Raw genomic sequence first — 18336 nt, 5'->3', positions numbered from 1 at the left:
CCATAATGTAATTGTGCAACCATTGATTGGTTTATTCTTATCTAAGGAAGTTCTGTTATCTGGATTATAAAGGTGATGGATTTTTTAGAGGCACCACCTTTTCTTTTCATTGAATCTACTGAATCTTTGCTTTAGTTCTAAGTTCTTCACTTAGTTTCAAATGTCTATATCTTTGTTTACACTTTAAAAAAAAGCGTTAAGAATTGAAACTCCTTGCCATTCCTGACCCCGAGGATCAGAAAAATAACAGCAGTGTGAAGGCAGTGAAGATTTAACCAATGTTGAGGAGGGATGTGAAAAATGTATAAACGCTGCCTTACAAGATGAGCAGCAGCAGTGACTGCGAAGAACAACCACTGGAGAAGACACTGGCGAGTCAGAGACACCGAGAAGAACTTGCCAAGATGTAGCACACACAAAATGCTGGGGGAACTCGGGTCAGCCAGCACCCATGGAGGTAAATAAACAGTCGAGGTTCCAGGCCAAGGTGCACGAGTTGACTGTTTATTCCAATCTATAAGTGCCGAGTTCCTCCAGCCCTTTCTGCACATTGCCCAAGAATTCCAGCATCTGCAGAATCTCGAGTCAGCAGGATGTAACCCTGGCTAGGTTTGTCAAGTTCAGGTAACATCTGAACACAAGTTATGTGTTTTGGAAGTTGGGAAAGTAAACTAAAGATCAGTGTTGTGAAACTATAGAGTGCAGTGATTGTTTGAAACTAGTTGTTGAATCTTTGAGTTGCTTGAATCAGTCATGGTTAACAAAGCAGTACAGTTGTCTGGATGAGTCATTGTCTGGTGTGCTTTCATCGTGTGCTGTATTTAATTGGCCAAACTTATTCTGCACTAGTGACCACTTGGCAGTGAAACTTTCAGATGACATCAAAACCACAAACAAGTAACCTGACAGCACGAGCGCCTCCTCGTGCAGACATGCACTCACCTCCTCGTACAGGTACTGAGGGATCTGGGTCGTCTTGCCAGAGCCCGTCTCCCCTTCGATGATGAGGACCTGGTGCTCAGCCACAGCTGCCAGCAGGTCCTCTCGGTAGGGGAAGACTGGCAGGCTCCTCCTCACCTCCTGCAGCGAAGCCTTTTGCCTCTGTGCCTCCGACATCTCATTTGCCTCGTCCTGGGGAGGTGGTGAGGGGATGGGGGGATAGCAGAAAAAAAGCCAGTGAGGCACACACAGATCTGATGACAAACGGCCTTCACCACTCCCAACATCTGAGAATACCCTTGCTACGTGGACTCTGTCCACACTTCCTACTGCCTCAAGAAAGCAGCCAACATAGTGAACACCTCCCTTTCCCTTCTCCCCCTCCCGTTAAGCAGAAGATACAAATGCCCATTCACCAAGCTCAAGGACAGCTTCTACCACGCTGTAATCAGACTCCTGAACGGACCTCTGAGAAGCTAAAGATGAACTCTTGATCCTCCATCTACCTCGTCGTTGCCCTTCTAGCTTATTTATCTTCACCTTCCCTGGAACTGGACATTGATTTATGCAATGATTTGTCTGGATGACATGCTTTTCACTGTATCATGATACATGTGACAATAATAGCCAATTAGCCAATTACAATAATAGCCAATCCTCACAGACAGGACAGTGGCATTCCTCATTCTCCACTGCCCAATCCTCTCAGACGGGACAGTGGCATTCCTCATTCTCCACTGTCCAATCCTCTCAGACGGGACACTGGCATTCCTCATTCTCCACTGCCCAATCCTCACAGACAGGACAGTGGCATTCCTCATTCTCCACTGTCCAATCCTCTCAGACGGGACAGTGGCATTCCTCATTCTCCACTGCCCAATCCTCACAGACAGGACAGTGGCATTCCTCATTCTCCACTGCCCAATCCTCTCAGACAGGGCAGTGGCATTCCTCATTCTCCACTGCCTAATCCTCTCAGACAGGACAGTGGCGTTCCTCATTCTCCACTGCCCAATCCTCTCAGACGGGACAGTGGCATTCCTCATTCTCCACTGTCCAATCCTCTCAGATGGGATAATGGCATTCCTCATTCTCCACTGTCCAATCCTCAGAGACTTGACAGTGGCATTCCTCATTCTCCACTGACCAATCCTCTCAGACAGGACAGTGGCAATCCTCATTCTCCACTGTCCAATCCTCACAGACAGGACAGTAGCATTCCTCATTCTCCACTGTCCAATCCTCACAGACAGGACAGTGGCATTCCTCATTCTCCACTGTCCAATCCTCATAGACGGGACAGTGGCATTCCTCATTCTCTGCTGCCCTGTACCGGACAGGGGGCAGGCAGAAGTCACGCACCAGTTTCACAGATTCTCCAATGCCAGAGGAGACACCAACTCCACCCAAAGCAGGGGTCCACAGACCCTTCAGTTAATAGGAAGGGTCCATGGCTGGAGGAGATTGGGAAGCCCCGATCTACAGGTTTACAGATGACATCACTGTAGTGGATCCAATCTGAAACAACGATGAGTTGGAGTAACAGAAGGAGCCAGGGAGCCTAGTGACACGTTGTCATGGCAACAACCTTCCCTCCAATGTCAGCAAACTCAAGAGCAGCTCAGTGACTTCAGGATGCTCGGACGGTGAATGTGCTCCTGTCTACATCAACGCTGTGATGACTGACAGCTTCAGGTTTCTAGGCACAAACGTCATCAATACATCATGTAAAGCAAATTCCCCAGTGGCCCTATTCCCTTAGGAAGCTACAGAAACCCGCATGTTCCCTTTAACCTTCACCAATTTTTATCGATGTACCATAAAAACACCCTGTCCGGATGCATCGTGGCTTCGTATGGCAACCGCTCTTCCTGAGACCAAAAGAAACCGCAGAGCACTGTGGGCACAGCCCTGCACGTCACACGGACCAGCCCCCCGTCTACGGACTCTGTCTACACACTGTAACCAGGCTTATGAAATCCCAATCTCTCCACCTCCCTTTCACCTTATTGTCTGCCTGCAGAGTCACTGTCACACTACACTTCTGCACTGTTACTGTTTTCCCCGTACTACCCCAACGATGAGAAGATCTGTATGGATAGTATGCAAAATAAACTCTGCACTGTACCTCGGTGCTTGTGACAATAATAAACCAACTTACCCCTGCTACCAGAAGAGTATGCCCCCGTGATTCCGCATACCCAAGATTAGGGTTGCTCCAGGACTAAACATCTCCAGAGTAAAAACCCAATACCATCCCCCGAGATCTCCACCACTCCCATTCCACAAACGGAGATGGGAATGCCGAAACAGCGATACAATGAACAGAGCAGCTAATCCAAACGCTAATGGGAGTCACACAGATGCAATTTAAGGGGCTGGTCGTGTAAAACTGAGGTGCACAGAAATTTCTTCTCTCACTGGGTAGTAAAGATCTCTGGAATTCTCCACCCCTGAGGGAGATGGAGGCCGATCAGTAGATATGTTTCTGGCGGAGATAGATAAATATTGGAGAAACTGAGGAATTAAGGGACCTGGCGAACTGGCACAGAAGGGGGAGCCAGGTAGATCAGCCAGGTTTGCAAAGGCTCAAGGGGGCCAAGTGGCCCACGTCGTGTAGAATGGAGCTTGAGACTCTACAGGATTGAAGGAGGCTGCAGAGGGCTATAGACTCCATCACAGGCACAACTCTCCCCACCATCAACAACATCTTCACGAGGCAGTGAGCAAAGAAGATGGCATCCATCACCATCTGGCATGTCGCCTCCTCTCATTACTACCATCGGGGAGGAGGGACAGGAGCCTGAAGACACACACTGAGTGTTTTAGGAACAGCTTCTTAACCCCCACCATCAGATTTCCAAACACTTCATAAACACGACCTCACTATTTTTGCATGATCTGTTTATATATATATTTCTTATTGTAACGTGTAATAATTTTTTTACATATTGCATTGTACTGATGCCACAAAACAACACGTTTCACCGTCTCTGTCAGTGGTAATAAACCGGATTCAGTATCCAGGCAGCAGAGAGTGTGGGCCTACCTTGGAGACTGTGCCCTGCATGGGCATAGAGCTGACAAATTCGATCATCTCGTCCTCCTCCATCACGAACTCGTACTCCTTCTGCTTGTTCCGCTCGCGGGCATCCTTGGCGCCGAACTTCAGCAGGGCGGCGTCCATGTGCGCCTCCTCCCACCGCTTCTGCTCGTCCCGGGGGGCGTGCTTCCCATCCCCCTCGGGCTCCTCGTAGCGATCGGGCACTTTCTTTGGAAACACGGCAGAGTCAGGACAGGGAGAGAACAGAGGCGTCAAAGAGAGGTGGCAATCCGAGCGGATGGACAGGTGACAAGCAAACTTGGCAGGCTTGAGCCAAGGGCAGACGCTCGTCCACCTCGAGCTGTCTGGGGTGTCTCATGGCCTGGGGCAGTCAGCTTTCACTGCTAACACGCACGGACAGTGGGAAGAGCTGCTGGCTCACAGTTCTGGAGACCCGGGACTCGGGTGCTGTTTGTCTGTGTGCTAAGTTTCCACATCCTCTCCCCACCCCCTCATGTGCTGAATTCTTCCCACTTCTCAAGCTGTGCTGGGTGACAGGTCAATGCAAAGGACCTACTTTGGTAAAGGTGGAGAGCGGAAATCGATAGGCATGCGGGTCACTTGGAAAATTAGTGGGAACCGGATGAGTCAGGGGGGCGGATATTGATGGGGATGTGGGTTACTGGGAGCAGGAGGGGCCTGTGACCTGAAAGTCCCTGCTGCGAGGGAAGCAAACATGGAAAATAGATGGAATAGGCTCTGGCTGTACATCCCGTGCCATTCCCAGCGCACCACCACACGCATTCTCCCTCAGACCTCCCTCTCCGAGCTCTCGCCCCATAGACTGGCATGGCATTCCTGCTTTCCGGATTATTACAGGAACAAGAGCAAGAACGAAGAAGGGAAACGCAGGCGTCCAGGGATGGAGCTCTACAAGCCGGGGAAGTAAACTTAACCACCTCAGGACTCCCGACATCCTGCTGGGTCACCACCCCACACCTTCGCCCCTCCCCGAGCTGTGCCTGCACCCACCTTGTTGCGGGACTCCTCGGGCATGTAATAGCGGTTGCTTTTCTCCTGTTTCTCCTGCTCGCCGGCTGCCTTGTACTCCCGGGCCAGGTCCCGAACTTTCTTCTTGTACTCCAGCTGCTGCTTCTCCCGCTCGGTGAGGATGCTGGGCGAGAACAAGTACTCGTCGTCCTGGATCTCTGCCTCCAGGTCCTCCAGCTTCTCCTGCTCTCGCTTACCCAGGTACTCCCACCGCGACCTCTTGCGGAGCTCCGGGACCTGGGTTGGGACAGATCAGGGGCGACACAGGTTAGAATCTCCCGGCTTCTGACAAGCGCAAGGCCTCTACACCGGCACTCGTAACTCGCGTGCAGACGCAAACCACAGAAACGCAGACAGGCTGCAGAGGACTCTTCATGAGCACAGCCCTCCCGTCATCGAGGAGGACCGTGCCTCAGGACAGCACTAATCACTGATGACCCTCACTATCCAGGACTTGCCCTCTTATTATTACCAGAAGCCTGGAGACCCACACGCTGAAATCGTGCAACCCACAAAAAGCCTCCAACATCGATTTGCCTAACTTCCAGAAATTGCTCTCCCTGATCCCTTCTCTCTTCTTCGATTCTCCAGTCCGGTTACCCTCTCACCCTTCTCTTCTCCTCACCTGTCCATCGCCTCCTCCTCCTGGTGGCCCTCATCCTTACCTTTCTTCTACGGTCCAATGTCCTCCCCTATTAGATATCTCTTACCTCTTCCACTTATCCCCACCCCCACCAACTACCTACCTCATCTCCCCTCTCCAGCTTTTTCTCCTCCCCCTCGCCTTCTCATTCTGACTTCATCCCCCTTCCTTTCCAGTCCTGACAAAGGGCTCGGCCTGAATTGTCAGCTGCTTATTCCCCTCCAGAGACGTGCTGAGTTCCACCAGCATTGTGTCTGTGGTGTTCAGGAGCAAGGCAGATTAGATACAAAGGAAAAGTTAACATCTGACTTCCCTACTCGGCAGTTCCCAGTGTACGAGGGGTCTGAACCCAGACCCCTGCTCGCACTGCCTGTGGACTGCTTCCTCTGGCTCTTCAGGAGGACGCTACTGACACGCTGGAGGAGATTCTGCTGTAGGAGTTAACATTGCCTCCATGACAAACACTATGGAATTTGTCCGAGGGTGTCGGCTAGAGACCGGGTTGCTACTTCACGAAGCTAACGTGGCGTGACCGCAGATACACATAACAACATCTGGAGCAGGAGTTGGCCATCTTTCCCATGAAGCATGCTCCGCTATTCAATAAGACCTGGCTGTGGACTCCACCAGCCTGCCTTTTCCCCAGCTTCGCTGACATCTATCTAACACTGATTTAAGTATATTTAATGAGGTGGCTTCTATTGCTTCCTGGGCAGGGAATGGACAGGTTCACTACTCTCTGAAAAAAAGTTTCTCTATCTCCGTCCTAAATCTATTTCCCCAAATCTTGAGACTACATCCCCTAGTTTTCACTTCACTACCAGTAGAAACAAATCTCTTGCCTCCTTCTTATCTATCGCTTTCATAATTTTATATTTCTCTAAGATCCCATCTCATTCTCTTGAATTCCAGTGAGAATAGTCCTAGACGACTCAACCGCTCGTCATAGGCTAAACCCCCCCCCCCCGATCTACCTGGTCCAACTCCTCTGCAGCACCTCCAAAGCTAGTATACCTTTCCTGAAAAGTAGAGGGACCAGAACTACACACAGGGATCTGGGTGTGGCCTCACCAGTACCCCGTACAGTTGCAGCATGACCTTCCTGCTCTGAAATTCAAACCCTCTAGCAATGAAGGCCAACGTTCTAGCTGCTATCCTGGTAACACCCGTGTACAAGGGAAGTGGCTGTGGAGGCAGAGGCATGAGGAAGGAGCATTGGAGAGGAGCTGGGCAGGGTCTGAGGGTAGTAACTCTCTGCAAACCCCTGCACTGAAGGCAGGCCCATTAGAAGTATGAAGTGGTAGATTAACCTTCGAAGGTTTGGAGGATTGAGAGCAATGGGGAACAGACACAGGGGAGGTGTTTCCTGGGGAGATCAGCCTTAATTCACATTGGACTCGACCCTACTCCTGCCCCCCATTTCCTTGTGAATCATTTCTCTGTGCTCTTCACGGAACAAATGCCCGGCAGCCACAATGAGCGAGCTCTTCCACACCAAACTGCCGTCATACCAGGGCCTTCTGATCCTCTTCAGTCATCTTCAGGCGTTTCTGTGCCTCTTCATAAGCCTGGAACAAATGAACACAGGGAGCAGAGTCAGACGGCAGCCCAAGGATTCCCAGACCATACTTGACACCTGCAGCAGGAGTCCAGCCTGTAACTGACTCACACCCACACATTCCGGATATATACTTCTTGCCTCTTTCTTATCAATTCCTTTCATTAATTTTATAACCCCCCACCCATTGAACTCACCAGCTGGACGACTCACACCCAGGCACCCATTGTTCTACTTGTAAAATCCCTGAAATGCTCAATACAATTCCAGCCTTTAACCCACTTAGGGATCTATTATTCCAGATGTAAACAAACAGCCCTGGAATAGATCTGGGAATGCGCTGTCCTATATGTACGGCCCCAGAACCCATGGATTAAATCTCAGCCTATAATAGATTCCTTGGTATCTATTATTCTATGAATAAGTCTCCTGAACCCAGACTGTGACTGATTCCGGGGTATCCATTACTCTACATATGAAACCCTGAACCTCTGCAATAGATTCCAGCCTGCAACTCAGTCCTGTGTATGTGTTATTTTAATTATAAATGCCTTGAACCCCTGTAATTAAATTCCATTTTGTAATCACGGTCAGGTATCTGTCGTTCCATATATAAACCACCCAAAGTCCTCGATAGGATTCCAGCCCATAATGCACCTGGGTAGGTGCTATTTTCAATATAAACCAGCTGAACCTCAGTGATGTTCCAGCGCACGGCCCTCATGGTTAGTGCAGAGAAGCACTAGCTTGAGTTCGGACACACAGTCAGCGTCAGAATACTTGGGCTATAAAAGGCATCATGACCTGCAAGCGTGGCTGGGATCTAATCAGCCATGGGATCTATTCACGTGGGCTTCATTACACAGGATCGAAAGAGGCTGCCGAGGGTTGTAGACTCAGCCGGTTGCATCATGGGCACAACCCTCCACTCCATCGAGGTGCCTCAAAAAGGCAGCTTCCGCTATTAGAACCCTCACCACCCGGGACATGCCCTCTTCTGTCATTACCATCAGGGTGGTGAGGGATGGTGTGGATACACAAGCCTGAGGACCCACAATCATTTTGGGAACAGATTGTTCCCCTCTTCCACCAGATTTCTGAACCTTTTGCACTATTATTTTATTTCTTATTGAAACATATTGATTATTATGTCTTGCACTGTACTGTTGTCAGAGAACAAATTTCAAGACATTTGTCACTGAAAATAAACCTGATTCTGATTCTAATTCTCCAGAAATGAGGATGCTGTATCAAGCCACATTGCCACAGTAGGAAGACTCGATTAAGTCTGGGCTCTTAGAAAAGCAAATGTGAACAGCTTCCCTCTCCACAGAGGCTGCCTGACCTGCTGAGTGTTTCCAGTACTTCGATTTTGTTTCAGGTTTCCAGCATCTGCAGCACTTGAATTCAACCCATGGGACCCTTCGTCCTCCAGCTCCCAGGTACTGAGAGTGCACAGCTGAAGACATGGGACAGACATACCAACTCACCCAACGTCTGCAACAACACCTATTCCTACAACTACCCCAGGCTCTGCAGAGACACAGGAGCTTCTGCAGACACTGGAAGCCCTGAGAAACACACGAATGGCATGGTAGCGTAGTGGTTAGTACAGATAACCTGGGCTCAACCCCCACCACTGCCTGTAAGGAGCTTGTACGTTCTCCCCGTGACCGAGTGGGTTTCCTCCCACAGTCCAGAGATGTACCGGCTGGAGGTTAATCGGTCATTATAAATTGTCCCGTGATAAGGCTAGGGTTAAATCCAGGGATTGCTGGGTGGTGTGTCTCCAAGGGCACATTCCGCATTGATTTATCTATCAATAATCGATCGACAGAGATGCAATCGATAAATAACTAACTAGACTCAGCAAGTCAGGCAGGATTCGCGGGAGAGAATAAACAGCCGACGTCTCGACCCTTCGTAGGACTGTTTATTCCCTTCCATTGATACTGCCCGACTTGCCGAGTTCCTCCCGGCTCCCCTGAGAAGTGTTACTCGACAGGAATCAGCACAACGCTGTGAGGAGTTGCAAAGGAGAATAAATAAAAACTGGCCCAACATGAGCCATATCACGAAGGGAAAAAAAAAAATTGAGTTACAGATTAAGCCAGGAACTGAAATCAGAACCAGGTCTATATCACTGACACTTGGCATGAAATTTGTGGTTCTACAGCAGCAGAGTGGTGCGGAGACACAAAAATCACAAAACCTGACGAGGCAGTGTTCGTGGACTGATGGTGGGTTTTCAGACACCATGCGACGGTAGTAACAACATGGTGAGCGTGCGATAAAGATTCACTACGTAGCCAGGACTAGATGGCGGGAGTTACAAGGAGAGGCAGAATGGACTGGAATTGTTTTCCTTGGAGTGAAGGAGGCTGAGAGCTGGCAATCTTTTGCCCAGCTTAAGGGAGTATAAAACTAGAGGCCATGTTTAAGATGAGAGGGAACAGGTCAAGGGCATCTGAGGGGAAGATTTTCACACAGAGGATGGTAGGTTTATGGAAATTTAAAAATGTGTACAAACTACAACATTTCGAATATATTTGGACAGGTTCATGGACAGGAAAGGTTTGGACGGACATGAGCCAAACGCAGGCAAACAGTACTTGCTCGGGAAGGCACCTTGTTCCGCAGATACAAGTTGGAGTGAAGTTAGTTCTGTCATATGACTCTCGGATCACAGTCGATCCTGACCAACGGAGGGCCTCAACGGACAGCATCTGGATGCACAACGCCTTGGTACAGCAATTGCTTTACACGAGACCACAAGAAACAGCAGAGAATCGTGGACACAATTCAGCACATCACAGAAACCAACCTTCTTCCTTCTCATGGACTCTGACTGCCTCAGTAAAGCAGCCAGCATAATCAAAGACCCACCTACCCCGGTCATTCGCTCCCCTTCCCTTTCCCATTGGGCAGAAGATACAAAGGACAGAAAACATGTACCACCTGGCTCAACAGCTTCTCGCCTGCTGCTATCAGACTCTTGAATGGAGCTCCTGTACAATAAGATGGACTCCTGGCCTGACAATCTACCTCGTTATCTTTTACCTGCACTGCACTTTCCCGCAGCTTTTACACTTTATTCTGCACTGTTAGTCCCACCTGAGTGCACCCGGCAATGATGGGGTCTGTATGAACAGTGGGCAAAACAAGCTTTTCACTGGATCATAGTACACATGGCAACAATAAAACTACCAGCTGCTTAACCAGAAGGCAGTGTTAACCACGTGGAGTGTCAGACAGCCCACACACACGTGTCACATCTAGAAGTAGCAGAATCCCTGAACAGGCTGCAGGGGTTGGCTGGCCGAGTTCCCGAACTTCCCTACCTTTTTATCGGAGCGCTCCACGACGAGGCGGGTCCTGTCCTTGTCCCGCTTTTTGATCCGCTCGGCGAAGGCGTCCCGCTCCTCCAGATCTTTCAGCCGGTCCTTCTCTTCCTTCTCCCATTCCTCCTCCTCGGACGCTGACTGCTTGCGAGGGGACGGCGACTTCTTCCTGATTGAGGAGTGCACCAGTCAATGGGACACACCGGACTGGACCCCAGCAACAAGAGACAAGCCCGCACACTCCCTTCTAACACCAAACCCCCTGTAACAGCTCAGGACCCAGCAACATCATTGCTTTACCAGTATCAATCATACATCCCTTTAGCCCATTGTGTTTGTGCCAACAATAAAACACCAGCACTTGGTATACACCTTAGAAATTCAAGTGCTTGCCCAGATACTTCCATCAGAGTACCTGCCTCCTGCATCTTCTCAGGCAGAAGGGGGTCATATTCAAAACACCCTCAGCATGAAAATATTCCCCTCAGAATCTCTCTAAACCCCCACGCGTCTAAAAACCAAAACTATGTCCTCGAGTTATAGATTAATACAGCACAGAATCAGGCTCGTTAGCCCAATGGTCCATGACGACAAAGATTCCACCTAAGCTGCTCCCATTTACATTTGCTTTGCCCAGATCCTACACCCTTCCCATCCATGTACTTGTGCCGAGTACCGTTTCAATGCTGTTACTGTTCCTGCCTCCACCACCTCCTCTGGTCTTGTGTTCCTATGCCATAAGGAAAATCATCCATCCTATCTACCTACACCTCCCATAATCAGTACACGTCCACCAGGTGCCCCCCCCAACGGTTCCAAAGAAAACAGAACGGGCCTTCGGTATCTCATAACCGAACTGGGAATTCATAATTTATGAAGTTGTACCAACACCTCCCTGTCTGTACACTTCACTCTCCTGTGCAGCTCCTTCACCATCTATCTGTGCTCCCAACTTCAGGGACCTCTGGACTTGAAGAGCAAGGACCCTTTTTCCTAAATACCGGCCATCCCTGCATTACAAACGCCTGCCCAATGACATCTGTATCTATGAACGAGCTCCCCTAATACTACAAAAGTCAAAAGTGCATACACTGATCTCACAAACATAAAACTGACTATGTGACAGTGTAAGGGGGAGAGCGGGGGCAGAGAGCTGCGGGAGAGAGCTGGGGTAGGGTGTGGGAGGGGGAGGGGGAGGGACAAGCTTCCAATGCGCAAGTTACCTGGTCGGGATTAAATTAAATTGGGATACCCCATCTGTTCAATTTACCAACCCATCAGTCCCAATCAATAATCAATAGTTTACTGATACCCGGGGTGCTTCTTTACTCCAAAGGTGATGTAGGCTGTCAGAGGAAGTGGCTGAGAAGGTATTTGGATGGGAGGGCTTTACAGGGATTATTAGGCTCCATGGACAAGTTTGGCTCTGTTTCCGTGCTAAATTACTTTGTGTCTCTCTCTGTCATCCCTCTTTCCTATATTCATCTTGCCCCCCCCACCTCTCTCGCCACCTCCCACCCCCAATCCCCTCTTGCCCCAACCTCCCTGCTGTCCTCTCACCCAACTTCCCAACCAATCCCTTGCCCCGAGCTTTCCGCATCCTCTCGACCTGCCCACCCCACTCCAGTAGACCACCGCCCCAACCCCCCCCCCCCCGAAGACACTCACGTGCTCTCTTCAGCCTCGCTGCCTGACGACTCGGCCCTCTTCCGGCGGAGATGGGGCCGCTTGGCCTTGCCCTTGGAACGGTTGCGTCCCGACTGCCCCTCGGGCTCACTCTCCTCGCTCTCCTCCAGCAGCTGGTAGGTCCGGTTCTTCTGCTGCAGGGCCCGGGCCTCACGCTCCACCGCCCGCGACGCCTTCTCCTCTGGCACCTTCTTGGGGATCTGGGTCGGGGAGAGGCAGAGTCAGGGCCAGTTGACAGCTGGGGATCGGACACCGCTGGCAGACGGACAGATCAGCCCTTCTCCCAGCGTTGGATCTTCGAACGCAGCACAGAGCAGAACATCGATCTAACCCTTTCCTCCCACAGAACCCTCCATTTTCCTGTCATCCAAACATTTATGTAAATGTCCCAAAGGATTTGCCTGTACCCCCACCCCGGCAGAAAGCTCCACACACCCACCACTGTGTAAAAATCCTACCTCTGAAATCCCATTATGCTTTTCCCCAGCCACCTTAAAAGAATTTAAAGTATGTCTCCTGGTACTGCCTGCAAAGAGGACGCCAGCTGTCTAGACTATCCTCTTATTCTCCTCTATCGAGTCACTTCTCAACCCATCCTCATGAGGCATGCTCTCAAATCCAGGCGGCATCCTGGTAAATCTCCTATGCACCTTCTCTAAAGTTTCCACATCCTTCCTATGATGGAACTGAAAATGATACCATGTGTGGTCTAACCAGCTCTGTATATGCCCTTTCACGTGCCCTCTAAACAATCAGGAGCCCCCACATACCCCCAGCAGAGAGTTAGAACCCACCCTCCCCCCAACGCAGGCTCTCAGATGAAACTCAGGAACACGGCATACCGACTCCCCTCCAGGGAGGCTCAGTGGCTTCCACTCCCTCCACCACAAGCACCACACCTCCCCGCACTGTCCCCTGCATACCCCAGGAGAGCTACACAGAGCTGCCTGCTGGGTGTCCATCAAAGGGAGATCACCTTTCTGGAGAGCGAAACACCACCCCCCACTTCCCCGCTGCTGCACTCACCTTGGCCCACAGCTCGCCGGCAAAGAGGCGCACGCTGGGGGTGATGTCGATGGTGCCGGTGCTCTCCAGCCGCCGGACGAAGTCGTGGGGGTCTCCGCTGCGCCGGGCTGTCCCGATGAGAAACTGGGCCACGTACTTGTCGCTCAGGCCCAGCAGCTGGTGCAGCTGGTCGCTCACCCACCGCTCGAGGGAGGCCATGGCGGCTCTAACCGGAAAGCAGGCACAGTCAGGTCTGCCTGACAGTCACGGGCACCTCCAAAGCTCAGAGTACAGTACTGTGCAAAAGCCTTAGATGTAGCTCGGGGGCCAAGACGCTTGCACAGTGATTTTATGCATTGTACTTTACTGCTGCCACAAAAATAAACCCCACAAATTTCATGACGTTTGTGAGTGATGATAAACCTGATTCTGTATGGGTCTCTATTGTGGAAGGGGGCAGGGAGAGGGGAATCCTGGTTAGGAAGAGGGGAGGGAGCGGGGAAGCACCAGAGAGACATTCTGTAATGATCAACACACCAACTGTTTGATTCAAATGACCTTGCCTGGTATCTCAGGGCATGGTGTGCCTCCATCCAACCCAACCCCCTCCCCCCCACCCTGGCACTCCTTCTCTGCCTTCTGTCCCACAACCTTCCCACAGCGCTCCAATCATTCCCAACACCCTTTGCACCTGCCAGATTTCGCTCACGTTGACAAATACAGCACTGTGTAGAAGTCTCCGGTACCCCCTGTGCACAGTATTGTACATGTTACTGCATATTATAACTTGTCATTCATTTCTTGCAGGTACTTCTGCAAAATATTTATTTTATTGGGACAGCATAGTGCTGCAGCAGTTAGTGTAAAGCTATTTCAGGGCCAGCGACTTGGGTTCAATGCCCACTGCTGTCTGTAAGGTGCTTGTACGTTCACCCTGTGACTGTGGGTTTCCCCCCACATTCCTAATGCGTGTAGAATCAGAACCAGGTTCACTATCACCCGCATGTGTCGTGAGGCTTGTTAGCTTAGTAGCAGCAGTTCAATGCAATACATAATGTAGAAGAAGAGGTAAAAATAAATAAATAAAGTTGTGGGTTGGCGACACTTGCGGGCTACCCTCAGCACAATCCTTGGCGTTGGTCGTTGACACAAAGAGACAAATTTCACTGATTGGTAAAGCCAATGTCTAATCCTGGAGTTTAATCGATCAATGAATGAATCTTCCCCGCATGTCAATGGAAGCTCCCACCCTGTCAGGGTTAATCTGGATGTTCAGGGTAGCAGAGGCACCCGGGTCGATTCGCCCCAGGTGCATCGACTGACAGTGAATGGAGAACCTCGCCCCCAGCACTCACCCCAGGTCTCCCCTTGTCCAAAGCAATTCTGCATAAAGGCGGATGGGTTCAGAAAGTGGGGGGCGACAGCCGGGGAAGCCAAAGGGTCTCTTCCCACCACACCATAACCCCCCACCCCATTAACACCTCAGGGGAAAGAGTTTCAGTCCGGCGGGGTGGGGGCTGTTCCCAGCCTGGTCTTTACCGTGACACTCCAGGCCACAAGCACTCAAGCCAAGGGTGGATTGTCTTATCCCTCGTCCCCCCGTCCCCTCTCACCTTCCTCCGCGCCACACTTCCCGACTTTAGGCCACAACTCACTCCCCTCCGGCAGCAACAACTCCGACCTTTCACCCGGAAGCAGAGTGGACGCGAGAAAACTCCGGTCGCAGCGCCTCCTCCGCTCAGGATGACAGTGCACATACGGCAGCCACAGCGCCCCCTCCGCTCCGGAGGACCGCGCACACGGCAGCCGCAGCGCCCCCTCCGCTCCGGAGGACCGCGCCCAAACGGCAAACGCAGCGCCCCCTCCGCTCGAGAAAACAGCCCGGGGCCGCAGCTCTCCCCTCTGCTCTGGAGGACCATTGCAGACGGTGGCCGCAGCGCCTCCCGCTGCTCTGGAGGTCAATGCGCAGCAATTTCCGGTCAAAACCCTGCCTCAGTACTTGCCTGGTTAAAAAGGGAGCGGGTTGAGAATTAACTGGAAGTCCAGTCCCACTCTCGCAGGCCGAACTTCACAAAAGTGTTGGAGGAGGCTACACTGTGAATTGAAGTGGAAGGATCTGGACTGAATCGTGTCTTCTCTTGGGGAAATTGCTTGGGTTCCTGGGTGGTGGGAAAAGGGCGAATGGCCGGGTGTCATGTCCCCTCCTGCTCCGTGGGATGGGGAGGGGACAGCAGAGACAATGGGAGTGATCACTGCGGGATTCTTGTGAGGGGAAGGGGCGACTGGTTGTGGGTGGGGTTGGAACTGAGGACAGTCCTGTTTGTTGATCGGTAGGTAGAAGTGAGCTATGTGGTGGGGGTGGCAGCAGATTGGAATGATGAGAGTCCTGCTGGTGGAATACTCTGCAAGATACTCCGGAGAGAGGTGTCTCAGGTCTGACGTTTGCCCTTTGCAAAACAGCAGTTGCAAAATATTACGTCCAGTGCTCCGGATGTGGTCCCCTCCACATTGATGAGACCCGTCGTAAGTTGGGGGACCACTTCATTGAGCACCTCCGCACCACAGATGGGACTTCCCAGTGGCCAAACATTTTAATTCAAATTCCCATTCCCATTCCAACATGTCGATCCATGGCCTCTTCGTGTGCCAAGATGAAGACACTCTCAAAGTGGAGGAGCACCACCCCATATTCTGTACGGGCACCCTCCACCCTGATGGGATGAATATTGATTTCTCCCTCCAGTAAACAAATTCCCCCCACCCATCCCCTCTTCCTCTACTCCCCACTCCAAACTTCCACTTCTTCTCACCTGGGTCCCCTCCTCCATCCCTTTCTCCTATTGTCCACTCTCCTTTCCTACCTCCAGCCCTTGATCTGGCTTTACTGATCACATTCCGGCCAAACTCTCCTCTCCCCTTCCTTTTTATTCTGGCGCCTTTCCCCTTCCTTATCAGTCCCGAAGAAGGATCTCGTCCCAAAACTTTGACTGTTTACTCTTTTCCATAGTTGCTGCCTTATCTGCTGAGTTCCAAAATTTCGTGTGTGTTGCTTATAACAGAGGATGTTTAGTCAGTCAGTAAAACAACCTTAACTGTGGTCTTGGTTTAAAAAAAAGTCTAGATTAGTTTGCAATTCAGAATCAAACTTCTATCATACAAGTACTCATATGCACAGGGAAAGGGGGAAAAACTTACAGCAGCTTCACAGGTACAGTTCTTTAATTGTGCTCTTTCTCGTAAAATGCTGTACAAACTTTAACTTACATTTTTCTTAGGAACAACTTCCTCTCTAATTTTTTTTTACAGCCGCGTGGACCAACCATCGGTCTGAACAGGAAAACGGCCTCAAAACTGCGTGGCATTTTTCATGTTTAACTGTTACGAACATTTCAGCTGCGTGGCAACGAAAGCTGTGTACACGGGAGCGTTTCTGTTACGGTGTGGCCACGTGCCCGTGCAGCTTCGAGGGATCGCTGCCTATGTCACATGCTTGACTTTGACATATTATTAGAACCTAAACATTCAGAAGAAAAACATTAATTATATATCAATTATACAACATTTCTTGTGCCTGTGATGATGTAAGTAAGGTTTTCATTGTACAAGTGGATTTCTATATATGACAGTCAATTTGACTTTGACTTTAACGATAGAAGAGTTACAACAAAAGCAAATAGTGTGAACTGTTCACAGCGTTGCTACACCGAGCTGGTGATATGGGTTGTGCTGGTTGGTTCAAGAACCAAATGGTTGAAGGGAAGTAGCTGTTCCTGAAGCTGGTCTGTGGGACTTCAAGTTTCTGCAGATGCTGGAAGTCCTGAGCAACACCACACACACACGCACACTCTCTCTCTCTCACATACACACACTCTCTCTCTCACACACACCCCATACACACACACTGTCACACACCCCCCCACACACACACACACACACACTCTCTCTCTCTCACACACACACACTCTCTCTCTCACACACACCCCATACACACACACTGTCACACACCCCATACACACACACTGTCACACACCCCCCCACACACACACACACTCTCTCACACACACCCCATACACACACACACACACACACTCTCTCACACCCCCCCACACACACACACGCACACACTCTCTCTCTCACACACACACTCTCTCTCTCTCACACACACCCCATACACACACACACTGTCACACACCCCCCCACACACACACACACTCTCTCACACACACCCCATACACACACACACTGTCACACACCCCCCCACACACACACACACTCTCTCACACCCCCCCACACACACACACGCACACACTCTCTCTCTCACACACACACTCTCTCTCTCTCACACACACCCCATACACACACACACTGTCACACACCCCCCCACACACACACACACTCTCTCACACACACCCCATACACACACACACTCTCTCACACCCCCCCACACACACACACACACACTCTCTTTCTCTCACACACAGACACACACACCATGAAGGAAGGAACTCAGAAGGTCAGGCAGCATCTATGGAAGGGAATAAAGACATTTTAGGCCATGGCCATTCATCAGGACTGGAAAGGCAGGGTGTTCCAGTGTTATCCATTTCAATTCTTCCCATTCACATTCCAACATCTTGGTCCATGGCCTCCACTACTGCCACAATGAGGCCAAACTCAGATGGAGGACCAACTGCTCATATTCCATCTGTGTACTCTCTGGCCAGATAGATTTCTCTAACTTCCGGTACTTTCTTGCCCTCCCAGCTTCTCTGTTTATCCAATCCCCGTTCTGGTTCCCCTCTCACCACTTCTCTTCTCCTCACCTGCCCATCACCTCCCTCTGGTGCTCCTCCTCCTTCCCTTTCCCTCATGGTCCACTCTACTGTCCTATCAGATTCCTTCTTCTTCAGCCCTTTGCCTCTTCCACCTATCACCTCCCAGCTTATTACTTAATTCCCCCGCCCCACATCCACCCACCATCCCCTCACCTGGTCTCACCTATCATCTTCCAGCTTGTAGTCCTCCTCCCCCTCCCCTCGCCCTCTCGTTCTGGCTTTTTCCCCCTTCCTTT

At 50.7% G+C, this 18336-nt stretch overlaps 1 protein-coding gene across 1 annotated transcript in view; it reads right to left on the bottom strand.

The window, feature by feature from the left end:
• The window catches only part of dhx16 (DEAH (Asp-Glu-Ala-His) box polypeptide 16), a 48755-nt gene extending 33761 nt beyond the window's left edge, over window positions 1–14994 (bottom strand). The window contains exons 1-8 of the mRNA XM_059970838.1: window positions 14879–14994; window positions 13287–13491; window positions 12243–12460; window positions 10575–10743; window positions 7187–7243; window positions 5015–5269; window positions 3989–4210; window positions 943–1131 (exon numbers count right to left, since the gene is read on the bottom strand). Of these exons, the coding sequence (XP_059826821.1) occupies window positions 943–1131; window positions 3989–4210; window positions 5015–5269; window positions 7187–7243; window positions 10575–10743; window positions 12243–12460; window positions 13287–13484 (1308 nt within the window). The 5' untranslated portion in view covers window positions 13485–13491; window positions 14879–14994. The remainder of the gene's footprint in view (window positions 1–942; window positions 1132–3988; window positions 4211–5014; window positions 5270–7186; window positions 7244–10574; window positions 10744–12242; window positions 12461–13286; window positions 13492–14878) is intronic.
• Between the last annotated feature and the right edge of the window lie 3342 nt (window positions 14995–18336).

This window comes from Hypanus sabinus, chromosome 5 (assembly GCF_030144855.1).
Source record: "Hypanus sabinus isolate sHypSab1 chromosome 5, sHypSab1.hap1, whole genome shotgun sequence".
NCBI lineage: Eukaryota > Metazoa > Chordata > Chondrichthyes > Myliobatiformes > Dasyatidae > Hypanus > Hypanus sabinus.
The sequence above is the reverse complement of the archived record's forward strand: the minus strand, read 5'-3'. Positions and strand labels throughout refer to the sequence as shown.